Source organism: Hippocampus comes, unplaced genomic scaffold (assembly GCF_001891065.2).
Source record: "Hippocampus comes isolate QL1 unplaced genomic scaffold, H_comes_QL1_v1.1 scaffold186, whole genome shotgun sequence".
In the NCBI taxonomy this organism is placed as follows: Eukaryota; Metazoa; Chordata; class Actinopteri; order Syngnathiformes; family Syngnathidae; genus Hippocampus; species Hippocampus comes.
The window spans coordinates 683,658-697,900 of record NW_017806236.1 but is presented as its reverse complement, the minus strand read 5'-3'; the positions used below and the strand labels follow the sequence as shown (position 1 = coordinate 697,900).

Here is a 14,243-nt window from a genome sequence, read left to right as displayed (position 1 = left end):
TGGAATTTGTATCCGGATTCTTTCGCTTTGGATCCTTGAACAAACGAGCGCGCGTCACAAGACAGGTGGGTGGAGTCTTCTGTCACAGAAGCAACAGGTGAGAGGCTCCCGCCGGCAAAATCAAGCTAGCAAGGAGGAGAAGATACAAACCAGCGGTGTAAAACTCGGCTTTTTCAAAATAAAATCAATCAAATTGAACATTGCCAAACAGCATATTTCAGTTGCGAACCATTCCGCGCTTAAAATTCATTCATGAATTGAACGCCGATTGAATACGATCACACGCTGATAAATCCAATGGAGAAAAAACAATTTTGCATGAAACCAAATTTGGTCTCCACTTATTTTGACAAGCCAACCGGACATGCCATTTCATTCCTACCTTAAATTATGAATTTTGTCATAGTTGAGTTAACCCAGGGACCAAAAAAATGTCGGTCACTTCGGAAGTACAATTCAGATGATGAAAACATTTTTTCGACATTAGGGTTTACAACAATAACGCTAAAATATGGCGTTGATTCAGCTATACACGCGGGTAAGAAAAAAACTACAAATTATTACGCCATGTCGCAAATTATGTGTTTGTAATACTACTAAAGAGACATATGGTTACTTTGTAAATCATTTTGGAAAGCAAAAATGCTCTGGCAAATTAACTATCACTGTATATATACTGTCACACAACAACCAACATGTTATTTTCCTTCTTATGCAAGTGCAAGTAAAGGGAAAATATTTAAAGTGGGAAATATCGACGTGTTACAAATGTTTTAAGGTGTAACTTTGCATTTACACTCCAGTACAACAGAGTGTGGATTCCAGATGATGAACATGTGTGGAAATCAGCAGAGATCGTGAGAGATTTCCATTATGGAGATGATTGTTTACAACTGCTACTGGAAAATGGCACAGTAAGTGAAATTGACAAAATTCATAAACACGTGTTGTTGAATAAGATAACCAGACACATACATAAACTTTATCTCTTTCTTAAAGGAGCACAAGTACATCGTTGACTCGTCGCCACCAGAACTCCCTCCTCTTCGCAACCCAGACATCTTAGTTGGGGAGAATGATCTCACTGCGCTCAGCTACCTCCATGAACCTGCTGTCCTGCACAACCTTAAAGTGCGCTTTCTGGAATCCAGAATCATCTACACCTACTGTGGTAGGCGCAGAAGGAATGTTTTGTTTCACTTGTGTTAGCTCTGAGGTGTTGTTTTCACCTGGCTTGTCTTGCCTCTCCTCTGCAGGCATCATCCTGGTGGCGTTGAATCCCTACAAGCAGCTTCATATCTACGGAGATGCAATCATTCACGCATACTCTGGTCAGAACATGGGCAACATGGATCCTCATATATTTGCAGTGGCAGAGGAGGCTTACAAACAGCTGGCCAGGTGAGCAAGAGCACAGACAAGAGGAATTTTAACAAAATGTGTTATCAACTAACTTGGCAAAATATGGAATAACATGACAAAAACAAGACACCCCCACCCAAAAAAAAAAAATAATTACATTACTTTTCGTGAGAATCTAAATAACGCACAGGTGTGAAACCCAAGCCCCGGGGACCAGATCCGGCCCACAACATCATTTTATATATCCCGCAAAAGCATATCATGTGTCGACTTCATGTTTCTTGCAAATTAGGGATGTTCACACGGCAAACTTTTACTCCGGTGCAGCACCGAGGCTGCCCCCATACAGCGTTCACGCGTACAAAGTTACACCGGTGTAGCCCGTGAAAACAGCTTAAATCGGAGCAAATTTAACCCTGCTCAAGGCGGTGGTTTAAAAATTTACTCCGGAGTATATGCTCGTTTGCGGGGCAGCACCGATATAAAATCGGATGTGTGAACGCTACTGGGGTAGACTCGCTACGACACATGAGAAGAGTTGATTACATACGGGTATTGAATGCGTTGTTTACGTGTGAATGGCCCACAAAATTTACACCGGTGTAAGATATATCGCAACAAAGTACGTCGGTGCAGCACCGATGCAGATGTGTGCCGTGTGAACACCCCTATTGTCTTCACTTTTAATAACTCTGAGATATGGGCTGAAAACTATTGCATTTAAAATTTAATTAAAAACTGTACTTAAATATCTGTAAAAATAATCACATTAAATATAGCTCTACTGTAAAAAGTTAAATACAATTGAACTGTACTGTGCTTGAAGAGTACAAAATGTACTGTGCATAAAAGTTTAACCAGGTTGTATCTGTTTCATTATATTGTTTTAAATGTTGTTTGTATTTAATGTATGTTTTTTTTTTTTTTTTTCCATGACTGATACTCGTGCCACACTTCTCCACTCAGTTACATTGATTATAGTATTGGTACAACAAATGTTATGGGTCTTAAGAGTTTTACACATGGTGGAGTGTTGGTTGCCCTTCAGTAAATATATGAAACTGGTCAACTTTTATGTGGATGTATTCATTAGTCCAGATCCACTATGAAAGAATACATATCCATTATTAAAAACTGAAATTGGTATATCATATACCGGTATATATATATATATATATAAAATTATTGTTATTATTAACAGTTAACAATTTTTTGTTGTCTTGACCAGAAACCATAAGAACCAATCCATCATCATCAGTGGAGAGTCTGGAGCTGGTAAAACAGTGTCCGCTCGGTATGCTATGAGGTATTTTGCTGTTGTCAGCAAATCTGGCAGCAAGACCCAAGTTGAAGACAAGGTTCTGGCGTCCAATCCCATAACAGAGGTAACAAACGCTTTGGTCGTGTTCAGTCAATGTCACAGTGATGATGGCTGATGTGTCAAACTTGCTTGACTTTCTCTCAGGCCATTGGGAATGCAAAGACGATCAGGAACGACAACAGCAGCCGTTTTGGGAAATTCACTGAGATCAGTTTTGACAATAGGTATCGAATAATTGGTGCAAACATGAGGACTTACCTGTTGGAGAAATCCAGAGTTGTTTTCCAGGTAAACAACTGGATATTCTGGTTAATTATCCTCCTATACTGTCTCACATGTGTGACGTTGTTGCTTTCAGGCTGAGTCTGAGCGGAACTATCACATATTTTACCAACTGTGCGCCTGTGCGCATCTGCCACAGTTCAAGGCACTGAAACTGAGTACGTTTGTGAAGGTTTGAGACAGAATCTCACTGCTGTACCGTTTGTCCATATATGTAATGTTTAGTTGTTTTTTTTTCTGCAGTGAGTGCAGATGAGTTCCACTACACAGGCATGGGTGGCGATATCATAATTGAAGGTGTGGATGACAGGAAAGGCATGGAGGAGACTCAGCAGACCTTTTCACTTTTGGGTAAAGCATGCTTTAGATGGAGTCAAATTTATAATTGCACAACAGTGCTGCATAATATTTACATAATAATTTTGTAATAATAATATTTATATAATATTCACTTGACCTCTTTGTGGTTGTTTAGGGCTGAAGGAGGACTTTCAGTCTGATGTTTTCAAAGTTCTTGCAGCCATTCTCCATCTGGGAAATGTGGAAATCAAGAGCTCCGGGGATGATCGGTCGTCCATTTCTGTGAGTCTTGTTTGTTTTTTAGGCCTTACTTACCGCGGCGACAACATTAAGGTACACCTGCACAATCCAATGCAAGAGTTGTATTGAAAGATGGAAATCTGCCTTCACAAATATGCGCGCTTTGGATTTTAACTGTTAATAGTTGTTAAACTACAACCACAACAATGAGCAAAATGGCATTCAAATCAAAAATTGTATTCATGCTTATCATCTTTGAAAATGTTTATGTTGTTCTCTATTGGATCTTATATTCAGTTTGTGAGGGTGTACCTAATGATGTGAACTGTTTTACAATTGTTGTCTTTTTTTATTGACTTTCAGAACAGCGATTCACATCTGCACATCGTCTGCGAGTTGTTGGCTGTGCGTGCAGACGACTTAGTGCGTTGGCTGTGCAATCGGAGGCTTGTCCTGGTGGCCGAGACGGTGGTGAAACCGTTGCCCAAAGACCGTGCAGTGAATTCCAGAGATGCTCTCGCCAAACGGACCTATGCTCATTTGTTTAACTGCGTTATTAACAGGATCAACAAAGCACTGCAGGTCCCAGGGAAGCAACATGCTTTCATAGGGGTGCTGGACATTTATGGGTAAGGGGGAAAAAAAGTGTTCTTCTGATTTTCTGTCTCTTCATTATTTCTTCATCTCAACTTTCATTATGCGCTCCTCAGCTTTGAGACGTTTGACATCAACAGCTTTGAGCAGTTTTGTATCAACTATGCCAATGAAAAGCTTCAGCAGCAGTTTAACTTGGTTTGTATCAACCCAAACTAGCACAAAACCCGATCCACTCCTCTTGATGGAGGACCTATTCATGCTTTTCTTTTTCTATCCAGCATGTGTTCAAACTGGAACAAGAGGAGTACATGAAAGAAGACATTCCATGGACGTTAATAGATTTCTATGACAATCAGCCAGTCATTGACTTGATTGAAGCCAAAATGGGAATCCTGGACTTGCTTGATGAAGAGTGTTTGGTACAAAAGACTTTTCAATCACTACGATTAATGGGTGCTTACTTTTTCAATCACATGTTTTCAAATACAAATATGCTATTTTCTTTAGTTTCCTCAAGGCACTGATCAAAGTTGGCTCCAAAAACTGTCCAACTATCTGAACAGCAATCCTTTGTTTGAGTTGCCCAAGCTGTCAAATGAGACCTTTATCATTCAACACTTTGCAGACAAGGTACAGAACACATCCACACCTATTGCACCACACGATGAGCATTAGAATTATTGTAAAAAGGGTGAGAGAGGGTACTTCCTGACCAAATTCATTCAGGAATATCTTGATGGACTTTGCTTTGTGAACTGGCATACAGTCGTGTTTGGACCAAAAGGCAACTTGCGCAAAGTCTTCCAGACACATTGGAGGGATACAATTCTCCAAAATGTCTTGGTAAAGAATTAAGATTCACAAGATAACTCGTCAAATCCCTGATGAATTAATCAAGAGTTGTGTCCAAATACTTTGATGAGTGTAGTGTACCATGATTTATTTTTCTTTCGTCTTGCCGCTTAACAGGTGGAGTATCAGTGCAAAGGTTTTCTTGAGAAGAACCGAGATGCTCTTTATGAAGAACTGGTTGAGGTTTTGAAAGCCAGTAAGGTAAACACAGTCAAACAAATGTTTATGTAAGAATACTGTATGTATCAACAACAAATCTTAGCGTGCAACCTTTATTTTTCTCACACTAACATATTTCTCTCCTTCTCGTCACTATCATCAGTTCGCCTTTCTGGCCAAATTTTTTCAAGAGGAGGGGCAGAGTGTTCCGAACATAAAAGGCATCAAAGTGAAGCCGGCCAAGCCTGGTGTGAAATCGGCCAATAAACAGCTGAGGGCCTCAGTTGGAGATAAGGTAGACATGTCAAAGTTGACTTAGTAATTTGGGTCATGTTTTTGTGTCTATGCTGACACATTGTGATTGTAGTTCTGCAGCTCTCTCTCGCTGCTGATGGAGACACTGAATGCTACGACCCCTCACTATGTGCGTTGCATTAAGCCAAATGATGAAAAGCTGCCATTTGAGTAAGTACTGTACTTGTAAATACTTACATAAGTAAAGCTCTATTTCCTCGTTAGAAGCTTTTTTTTTTTTTTTTTTTTTTTTTTTTTTTTTTTTTTTTTTTTTTTTTGAGCAAGTGACTTTTTGTTTTCAGATACGATTCCGGGAGGGTGGTGCAACAGCTGCGGGCCTGTGGAGTGCTTGAAACAATTCGTATCAGTGCCCAAAGTTACCCTTCAAGGTGCTTTGACTACTAATAGATGTCAGTAAATGACAAAATGTCATCTAATTCCAATGCAAATATGTTTGGTTTTCAGGTGGACCTACTTTGAGTTTTACAGCCGCTACAATGTCCTAATGACCAATGAGGAGGCCAGCCTCGATGACAAGACACAGACGTGCAAATATGTGCTTCAGAGGTTGATTCAGGTGGCTTCATTGTTTCTGTCTCTATTGACAAATTGACAAATGTCTCTCTTGACCACTTTGTTGTGTTTTCTCCACGGCTCTGTTTTCAGGACCCGAACCAGTATAAGTTTGGTCGCACAAAGATCTTCCTTCGAGCTGGTCAAGTCGCATATTTAGAAAAGCTGCGTCTGGATCGACTAAGAGCGGCTTGCATTACCATTCAGAAATACGTCCGTGGGTGGAACCAGAGAAGGAAATACCAACGCTTGAGGCAGGCAGCCATCCTGGTTCAACAGTACGTCCGTGGCAAGAGGACTGTACGGTGAGTAGCTATCAGCAATGGCTCAAAATCTTGAGTTTCTGAGGTCAAAAATCCACACAATTTGTGTCGTTTCATTTGTGAAACTGCAGTAAAGCGGTGAGCGCAGCAAACCTGAAGCGGGGCTGGTCAGCAGTGGTCATTCAAAGGTACTGGAGAGGCTTCCGCATACAGAAGAGCTATCAAACGGTACGCTTGGCCATCATCACCATCCAAGCTTTCACACGAGGTTGGCGGGCCCGTAAATCCTATTCACAGGTCTGTAACTTTAGCCTACTTGGCAGTATTTTGTCAAGCCACGGAATCAAACTTAGGGTTTAAACGGCATCATCGTCTTCGCTCAGCTGGTGGAAGCACGCAAGGCGTTGGTGCTGCAGAAGTACGCCAGAGCATGGCTGGCTCGGCGACGTTTTAAAGCCATGCGTCAACTGGTGCATCAGGTTCAACTGTCCTTCAGGGTACAGCAGCTCCGAAAGAAGAATGAGGAGCAGGTAAATGTCGTCTCACGGCCCATCGTCCAGTCCTTGGAGAAGACGTAACCTAATCCCTGATCCTTCATCCCAGAGTAAAGAGAACCGCGGTTTGGTGGAAAGACTGACGAGTTTGGCCAACTCCCATTCACAAGCCATGGATAGGCTGCATGCTCTGGAGGCACAGCTGGAAAAATCAGCTGTCCAGAAGGCATCGTTGGAAGCAAGAGAGAAGAAAGCCAAAGAAGATGCTTCTCTGGTCAGTCAGTTTTGATTGTAGACTCAATGTGACTGGACAACATCGGATTTGGCCTAGATCCCTGAAATCTTTAGAGCTTTTTTCTACAGCCGTCTACAAGCAATCAAAAAAGTAACAGTTAGTACTCAACATATTCCACTACATTTTAAATACCGATATACCGGCCACGTTAACGCCAAAAGCATTGCAGTGTGCGCCCCACATTCCACAAGTCCTTTGTGCACATTGTGTCTGCAATAATCAATCCAAAACAGCAAAAAATACAAGCAATGCAAACATCAAGTACGAACATGGGTGAATGAAGCACCCATAATGGCTCATCCTGTGTGAAAATCAAAGACAACTGTTCCGAGGAGAATGACCAAGCTCCTCTGAGAAAGAAGACAGACATCCCAACCAGGGACAGGCAACCCTAAATCCAAGTATTTGCCACCTATCCTTTCGACAATGACCCCAAACAAAGACTGGAGGTTCTCTTTTGGTGAAGTACAAGACCACGCAAGATTCAAGGGAGCCTTATGAAGTCAATCAAGTCAAGTCAAGTACAACTTTATTGTCAAATGCGCTGTATGTGCAACATACAGCACAGATGAAATTTCTCCCCTCTCAACCAGATAACAAGACAACAAGAGGAGCCGCTGCGGGTGCCCGCGCCGCCGTCAAAAGAACAGTTAACATAAAATGACAAAATAATACAACACAACAACATCAACCCTGCTTGCTGAGCATCCTTTTAAAGTCTGTGCTGGACAAGTGGCACGAACCACTGGACGGCTTCCTTGCCAGGATGTGATAAACGATGGACTGTATTAATAGCTTGCGCCTGCATTCAGTAGGATTGATGGAACGGGGTCGTCACGCGAACCTTGACTGCATTCCTGCAAAGCCTCCATCAGAAGCTTGCTCCGCAAACATCTGTCTACCAGCCATAAATACACTGATCCACTTCCAGCCCAGTCAATCGGCTACTTACTATCTGTGCTTGTTGGCATCATGATTTCAATCTGTCATGCACTCAAGAAATGCATGAAAGCTTCTGCAGTTTTTGGAAGGAAACGAAAATGGCGGTTGGCGAGGTCCAACCCTGCCGAGAAGTTCATACCTGATGGTAAACTGAAAGCAAGTTGCTGCTAAGTGATGTCAACACATTTATTTTAGGCAGCCCCAACAGCAAATTTAAGAGTTGGAATCTAGAGGTCAGCATCGGTTTCAGCAAGGGTAGCATTTGTGTCTGCAAATCATTCCTCACAATATTTCAGTTGACTGGAATTCACAACTGATTTTGTAAAACTTGTTCTATAGCTACGCGAAAACTGACTTGTATCTGAGCTAGGACGCCTGACGTAAACGCGTTAAAACATCATAACAGCGTAAGCTAGTCAATGGGCGCTCCTCAATGATGTCTGCAGCAATTTTAATTTTCTGCTCTTTAAATCATTCATTTTGTCTTTGCGCTACAGAAATTGACTGATCTTCAAAGTGAAGTTGATGGGTTAATCATTAAAAAACAGACCATGGAGAAAACGTTTGAAGCTTCCGCTCAACAGCAACAAGGTACGAAGGGTCCATCTATTCCACACGGTCTATCCTTTTATGTATTTGTATCAAATATTTGACATTGTCCAACAGAAAAGTTTGATCAAATAAAGATGACTCTACTGGAAGAGAAAGAAAATCAAGCAAGGCTTCGAAAGTAGGATAAAAAAAAAATACCCTTTCGTAATATGTTGCAGTAGTCATTAAGGACTAATGGGATTTCCTCTCTTCAGAATCGCTGAGAACAAACTTGACATCCAGAGAGAGGAACACGAGAAGGAGCTGGCAATCCTGAAAGAAGAGCTCAGGAGGCTGAAGGACGAGAGAGTCAGTCTGAAGATGAAGTTGGAAGACGGCGAACAAATGAGCGCCGACCTGCAGGATCAAGTGGCCCAGCTCACCAAGCACGTCAAGGTCATTCCTGAGCTCCGCAGAGACCTCAGCAACCTCCAGAATCAAAAGCAAACCATAGACCGAAAGATGAAGCAACAGTCTGAAGAAGCGAGAGGTATCGCTGATATTTCAAGATCTCGAATTCAAAACAAATGCAGCATTGTTGTGAATCTAATGTTTGTTTTTCAGCTAAACTGCACGATATTTCAAAAGTACTCTCAGGAAGCGTTGTTAAAGAAGAGGTGCTTCTGGGGTAATTGGTTATTTAGATTCTCCCTTTTTCTCTTTTTTTTTTTTTTTTTTTTTTTTTTTGATAATGTCATTGAAGTGTCTGTTATTGTGCTTCTGAAGGATAACTGCAGATTATTCTGAGAAGACATATGAAGCTGAAGACCTTCTGGCAGCCTTTAATGGTCTCGAGAAAGCTACCAGGTCTGTTTAATGACTGCCACAGTCATCCTTCCACATAGCCACTGTGAGGAAAAAAGGTGTACTCGGTGTGATCTGTTTGACGTTATTTTTGGTAGAACGCTGGAGAACCACCGCAAGGAGCAGAAGGAAATCTATGAGACTCAAATAGAAGGCTTGAGACTGAAAGTGGATTACCTTCAAAATGAGAACAGCAGCCTGCAAACTTTTTTTACCGAGAAAAATAACATGAATGAGAACATTCGCCAAGAGGTGATCCGGCTGAGCAGCGAGAACGCCGTAAGTTTGAGTGTTCTTTCGAGATGATTTTATATTGAATGCCAAATCATTTTTGTGTCATCTTTTGTTCACGTGATCTGTATGTTGTCAGGTAATACCTGAGCTGAAAGTTCAGATTTCAGAGCTGCAAAGACAAAAACATGAGTGTGAGGTTCTTGTAGAAGAGCAGAGAAAAGAGTTAGAGGGTGAGTTTAATTCTGGCTAGTGGTTGTTTGAATTCAACATTTTGCTTTTGCTTGTAATTCTGTTCACTTTTTTTTTTTTTTTTTTTGTACTTTTCAAGAAAAAGCAGATGAGATTAAAAATACTCTTCAAAAGAAGGTGGAAGAAGAGAGTTCAAAGTGCAGGTGAAATATTCAGATTGGAGTCGGATGTTTCGATCATCCTGTCACTATCCTTGACTGCATTTTTTTGATTCCTTCCAGGAACTTTGAGGATCAAACTCAGGTGCTGGAGGAGGCAAAGACGACTCTTCAAGGTCAAATCAAAGACCTTCAAGAGGAGAATGATCACCTGAGCAGGCAACTGCAGATGGAGAGAGATGCCAAGATCCGACTGAGACTAGAAGCCGCCGAGTTATCTTCTAGAAATTTGGTACGTTTAGTACTTTAGATGTTAAACCTGACTGGTTACAATACTGGCCAGTGTACCCCTAACTCTGCTTTTCTTAAAGGACTTTGAGGAGCAACTTGACCAGAAGGAAAGAGTCATTAAACAATTAGAGAATCAAATGATAAGCCTTGAAACAGCACAAAAAGGTACCCTGCCTCTCGTTTACAGGTTTAATTTAGAATAAATACAGTCAGGTCAACTGTGGTTTCAATGATCTCTTGTGTCACACAGCCCAGAAAACGTCTTCACCTGTTCCCAAACATTATCTCGGAATGTTGGAGTACAACCTAGAGGATGAATCTCGACTCATTCAAAACCTTATTTTAGGTATTTTCCTTTATTATCATTTTTTTAATTTATTTTTATGAATTATCTATAAGAGACCGATGCATTTATGAATTGCATCACTATAATCACATCGCAGAAATAAACACGGTGATGTCATGTGAATAGTGGTACCTGGAAGTCCTGTCAGAAAAATAACGTCAGCATCGAAAAACAAGAGACAAGATTTTCATTTCGTTGCTGAGACCCACAAAAGTCCGATTGACTGTGGCAAACCAACCAAAAACTGGACCTCACCAATGTGCACATTTTAGTTTTCATTCATTCGTCACCCGCCAAACTTGAAAACGCGATCGCACATTCTTGTCTCTTGCAGACCTGAAGCCCAAAGGTGTGGCGGTCAACATGATTCCTGTCTTGCCAGCTTACATTCTCTTCATGTGCATACGCCATGCTGACTACATGAACAACGAAGACAAACTCCGGTCTTTTATGAATGCGACTATTAGTGCTGTCAAAAAGGTCACCATGGTGAGTTTGAAGTGTGCTCTTTTCGATTCTGATCTACTCTGTCAAATATATGTTTATCGATTCATTGCACAATTTTAGCTTTCCCTTACAGTTGTTGGACAACATATTGTGTGCTGTATTGTCATGATGCAAGACTTACTATGGAGAAGCCAGTGAATAAAAGTATAAACTGAATGTTCCCATTTCAGACTCACCAGAATGACTTGGCCTTATTGTCCTTCTGGCTGTCCAACATGTATCAGTTGCTCAACTGTCTTAAGCAGTACAGCGGAGAAGTGGTAAAGGAGCACTTTTTGTTAACCGTATTACAGATAACTGCAGATCTGCTTCACCTCAGACCTCATATCTCATATTTTGTTGTGCACAAAAGGAGTTCAGCAAGCACAGTACCGCCCGTCAGGTGAACAACTGCTTGCAGAACTTTGATTTGTCAGACCATCAGCAGGTTGTCAGCGACTTGGCTATCTGCATCTACCACCAGTTCATCGCCGCCATGGAAAGAGCTCTCACCCCTGCGATTGGTATGTGACAAAGCAAAAAAAAAAAAAAAACAAAAATAAATTTTGTGTATTAATTCGTACTACTAACTGTGCTTCTCCCCGCAGTGCCCGGTATGTTGGAGCATGAAAGCTTGCAGGGCATTTCCAGCATGAAACTAAGGGGCTTCCTTAAACGTTCTCGCAAAAACAACGATGACATGGAAACCTACACCATCTCCTTCATCATTCAGCGACTCTCTCACTTCCACAGCAACATGACACAGCACGGCACCGAGCCGCATCTCATTAAACAGGTGGTCAAGCAACTGCTCTTCCACATCGGGGCGACCACCCTCAACAACCTGCTACTGCGTAAAGACATGTGTTCCTGCAGAAAAGGAATGCAAATCAGGTTTGTGTTTGTGTATGTGCAGGAGATTTGCGTGAAATGTTCATCATGATAAATTCATAACTGGATGTTTGTCCATGCACTGCGGCGGTCGCATGCTCAAAGCTCTGCTACTACGAGACTCTCCACACACAACGCAGAAATGCTGCATCACACTTTGTAAACTAGGGCTGAGCAAGTAATCAAATTCAAATCCATATCGCAATGTAGCGGAATGCAATTTTCAAATTGCAAAGGCTGCAAATGGGGTAAAAAAAATGGGCCTCATTTCCGCTGATAGGCTTTCAATTTTATTTCCATTTATAATTTATTATTTATATAATAATATCTACACTTACACAACTTAAGTTTATTTATAGAGCACTTGAAGAAAAAAAAACCCACCCTTGAAACAAAATGCAGTACATCAAATCCAAACAAACATACAACAAATTAACATAATAATATTTGGAAACGGGCGGCTTGTTGGGTCAGTGGTTAGCGCGTCGACCTCACAGTGCAGAGGTACTGGGTTCGATTCCAGCTCCGGCCTTCCTGCGGGGAGTTTGCATGTTCTCCCCGTGCCTGCGTGGGTTTTCTCTGGGTACTCCGGTTTCCTCCCACATTCCAAAAACATTCATGACAGGCAGATTGAACACTCAAAATTGTTCCTGGGTGTGAGTGTGCGCGCGGATGGTTGTTCGTCTGTGTGTGCCCTGCGATTGGCTGGCAACTGGTTCAGGGTGTCCCCCGCCTAATGCCCGAAGACAGCTGGGATAGGCTCCAGCATGCCCTGCGGCGTGAAGATAAGCGGATCAGAAAATGGATGGATGGATGGATATTTGGAAACAATAAAAGAGTAAAAAAACAAATTACACACTCACCCAAGAGTAGATAGAGTCTGAAAGTGTGTTTATAGCTAAGGAATAAATATGTGTTGTAAGCCAGGTTTTTAAAATTCTCACAAGAACAGGCTGCTGTGTGCCCCAACTACTGTAAGTGTGAAAGCAATTGTGCTCTTCCAGATGCAACATCAGCTACCTGGAAGAGTGGCTTCAGGAGAAAGACTTCCAGAGTTGTCATTTTATCGACACTCTGAAGCCCTTGATCGAGGCCGCCTGGCTGCTGCAGGTCAGCAAGTCCACAGATGACGACGCTAAGGCCATCACAGAGAAATGCACTGAGCTCAACACAGTTCAGGTATACCATCCAGTTCCGTTCAAGTTTGTCAAACGCGAATGAGTCAATTGAATATTTTCTCACAGATCGTCAAGATTCTGAATTCATACACACCCGTCGACCTTTTTGAGAAGAGGGTGGCGTCGTCATTTGTGCGCAAAGTTCAGGTGGGCTCCCATCTCGCGACTTTAAAACGACTGATGTCACGCCCTGGACGCTGGATCTGAAAAGTCTAAATGTCCTCCTTGTTACAGTCACTTCGACAAGATCACGACAGCGCTGCGCAGCTGATGATGGATGCACATTATCGTTTCCCCGTTACGTTTCCTTTCTGCGTGTCCTCGCAGGCTTTGGAGCTGCTGCAGGTTCCCAGTAGCCTTCACCTGGAATTCCTAACCATGATCTGACCAAGGGAGGCCCGGTGGTCGAGTGTTTAGCGCGTCGACCTGACAGTGCAGAGGTTGTGGGGTTGATCCTGGCTTCGGCCTTCCTGTGTGGAGTTTGCATGTTCTCCTCGGGCCTGCATGGGTTTTCTCCGGTTTACTCCGGTTTCCTCCCACATTCCAAAAACATGCATGTCAGGCTGATTGAACACTCTAAATTCCCCTGAGGTGTGAGTGTGAGCAAAGATGGTTGATTGTCTCTGTGTGCCCTGCGTTTGGCTGACAACCGGTTCAGGATTTCCCCGCCCACTGCCGGAAGACGGCTGGGATACGCTACAGCACCCCCGCGACCCTTGTGAGGATAAAGCGAATCAGAAAATGGATGGATGGATGGATCTGACCCAGAGAGACTTTCAACTTTGTATTCTTAGGCCGAACCTTTAATTACATGGCTTCTGGATATTTGTCATCTGTTTGTATTGTAGGAAATACTGTATATACTAATCACAAAAAAATTGAGACACAAGATTGGACTTTGGATGCAATTTAAGGATGAACCTGAAATATCACTTGTACAGGTGAACGTAATTTGACATGTTTTAAATCCACCTGTTGAAATGTTTCAGAATTTTTGCACAACTTGCTGTTCTCAGACAAGGAGCTGAATCACAAAATTCACACCAGGTGTTTGATTCAGTAATTGACCGATGAAGTTCGAAGAACGTCCACTTCTATGCC

General features: G+C 42.1%; 1 protein-coding gene across 2 annotated transcripts; it reads left to right on the top strand.

The window, feature by feature from the left end:
• The first annotated feature begins 403 nt into the window (after positions 1-403).
• Positions 404-13,630, top strand: myo5c (myosin VC). 2 transcript variants are annotated; one of them, XM_019856958.1, is made up of 40 exons: positions 404-538; positions 804-914; positions 1,000-1,171; positions 1,257-1,401; positions 2,591-2,747; positions 2,828-2,971; positions 3,042-3,123; positions 3,209-3,316; positions 3,441-3,547; positions 3,869-4,134; positions 4,216-4,297; positions 4,381-4,521; positions 4,610-4,732; positions 5,072-5,155; positions 5,277-5,408; positions 5,481-5,578; positions 5,710-5,796; positions 5,873-5,984; positions 6,074-6,285; positions 6,375-6,540; positions 6,627-6,773; positions 6,847-7,011; positions 8,472-8,565; positions 8,641-8,704; positions 8,781-9,055; positions 9,130-9,193; positions 9,292-9,372; positions 9,468-9,648; positions 9,740-9,833; positions 9,932-9,995; positions 10,074-10,242; positions 10,322-10,406; positions 10,492-10,587; positions 10,922-11,076; positions 11,265-11,354; positions 11,447-11,597; positions 11,682-11,967; positions 12,969-13,143; positions 13,209-13,289; positions 13,377-13,630. In XM_019856958.1, exons 1-40 carry the CDS (start codon positions 512-514, stop codon positions 13,527-13,529), a joined length of 5,226 nt encoding a protein of 1,741 aa, XP_019712517.1. In that variant the 5' UTR covers positions 404-511; the 3' UTR covers positions 13,530-13,630. The 2 variants fall into 2 exon arrangements, with proteins under 2 accessions (XP_019712517.1, XP_019712518.1); XM_019856959.1 differs by lacking the exons at positions 6,627-6,773; positions 6,847-7,011 and having other exon boundaries at positions 6,375-6,471.
• The last annotated feature ends 613 nt before the right edge of the window (positions 13,631-14,243 follow it).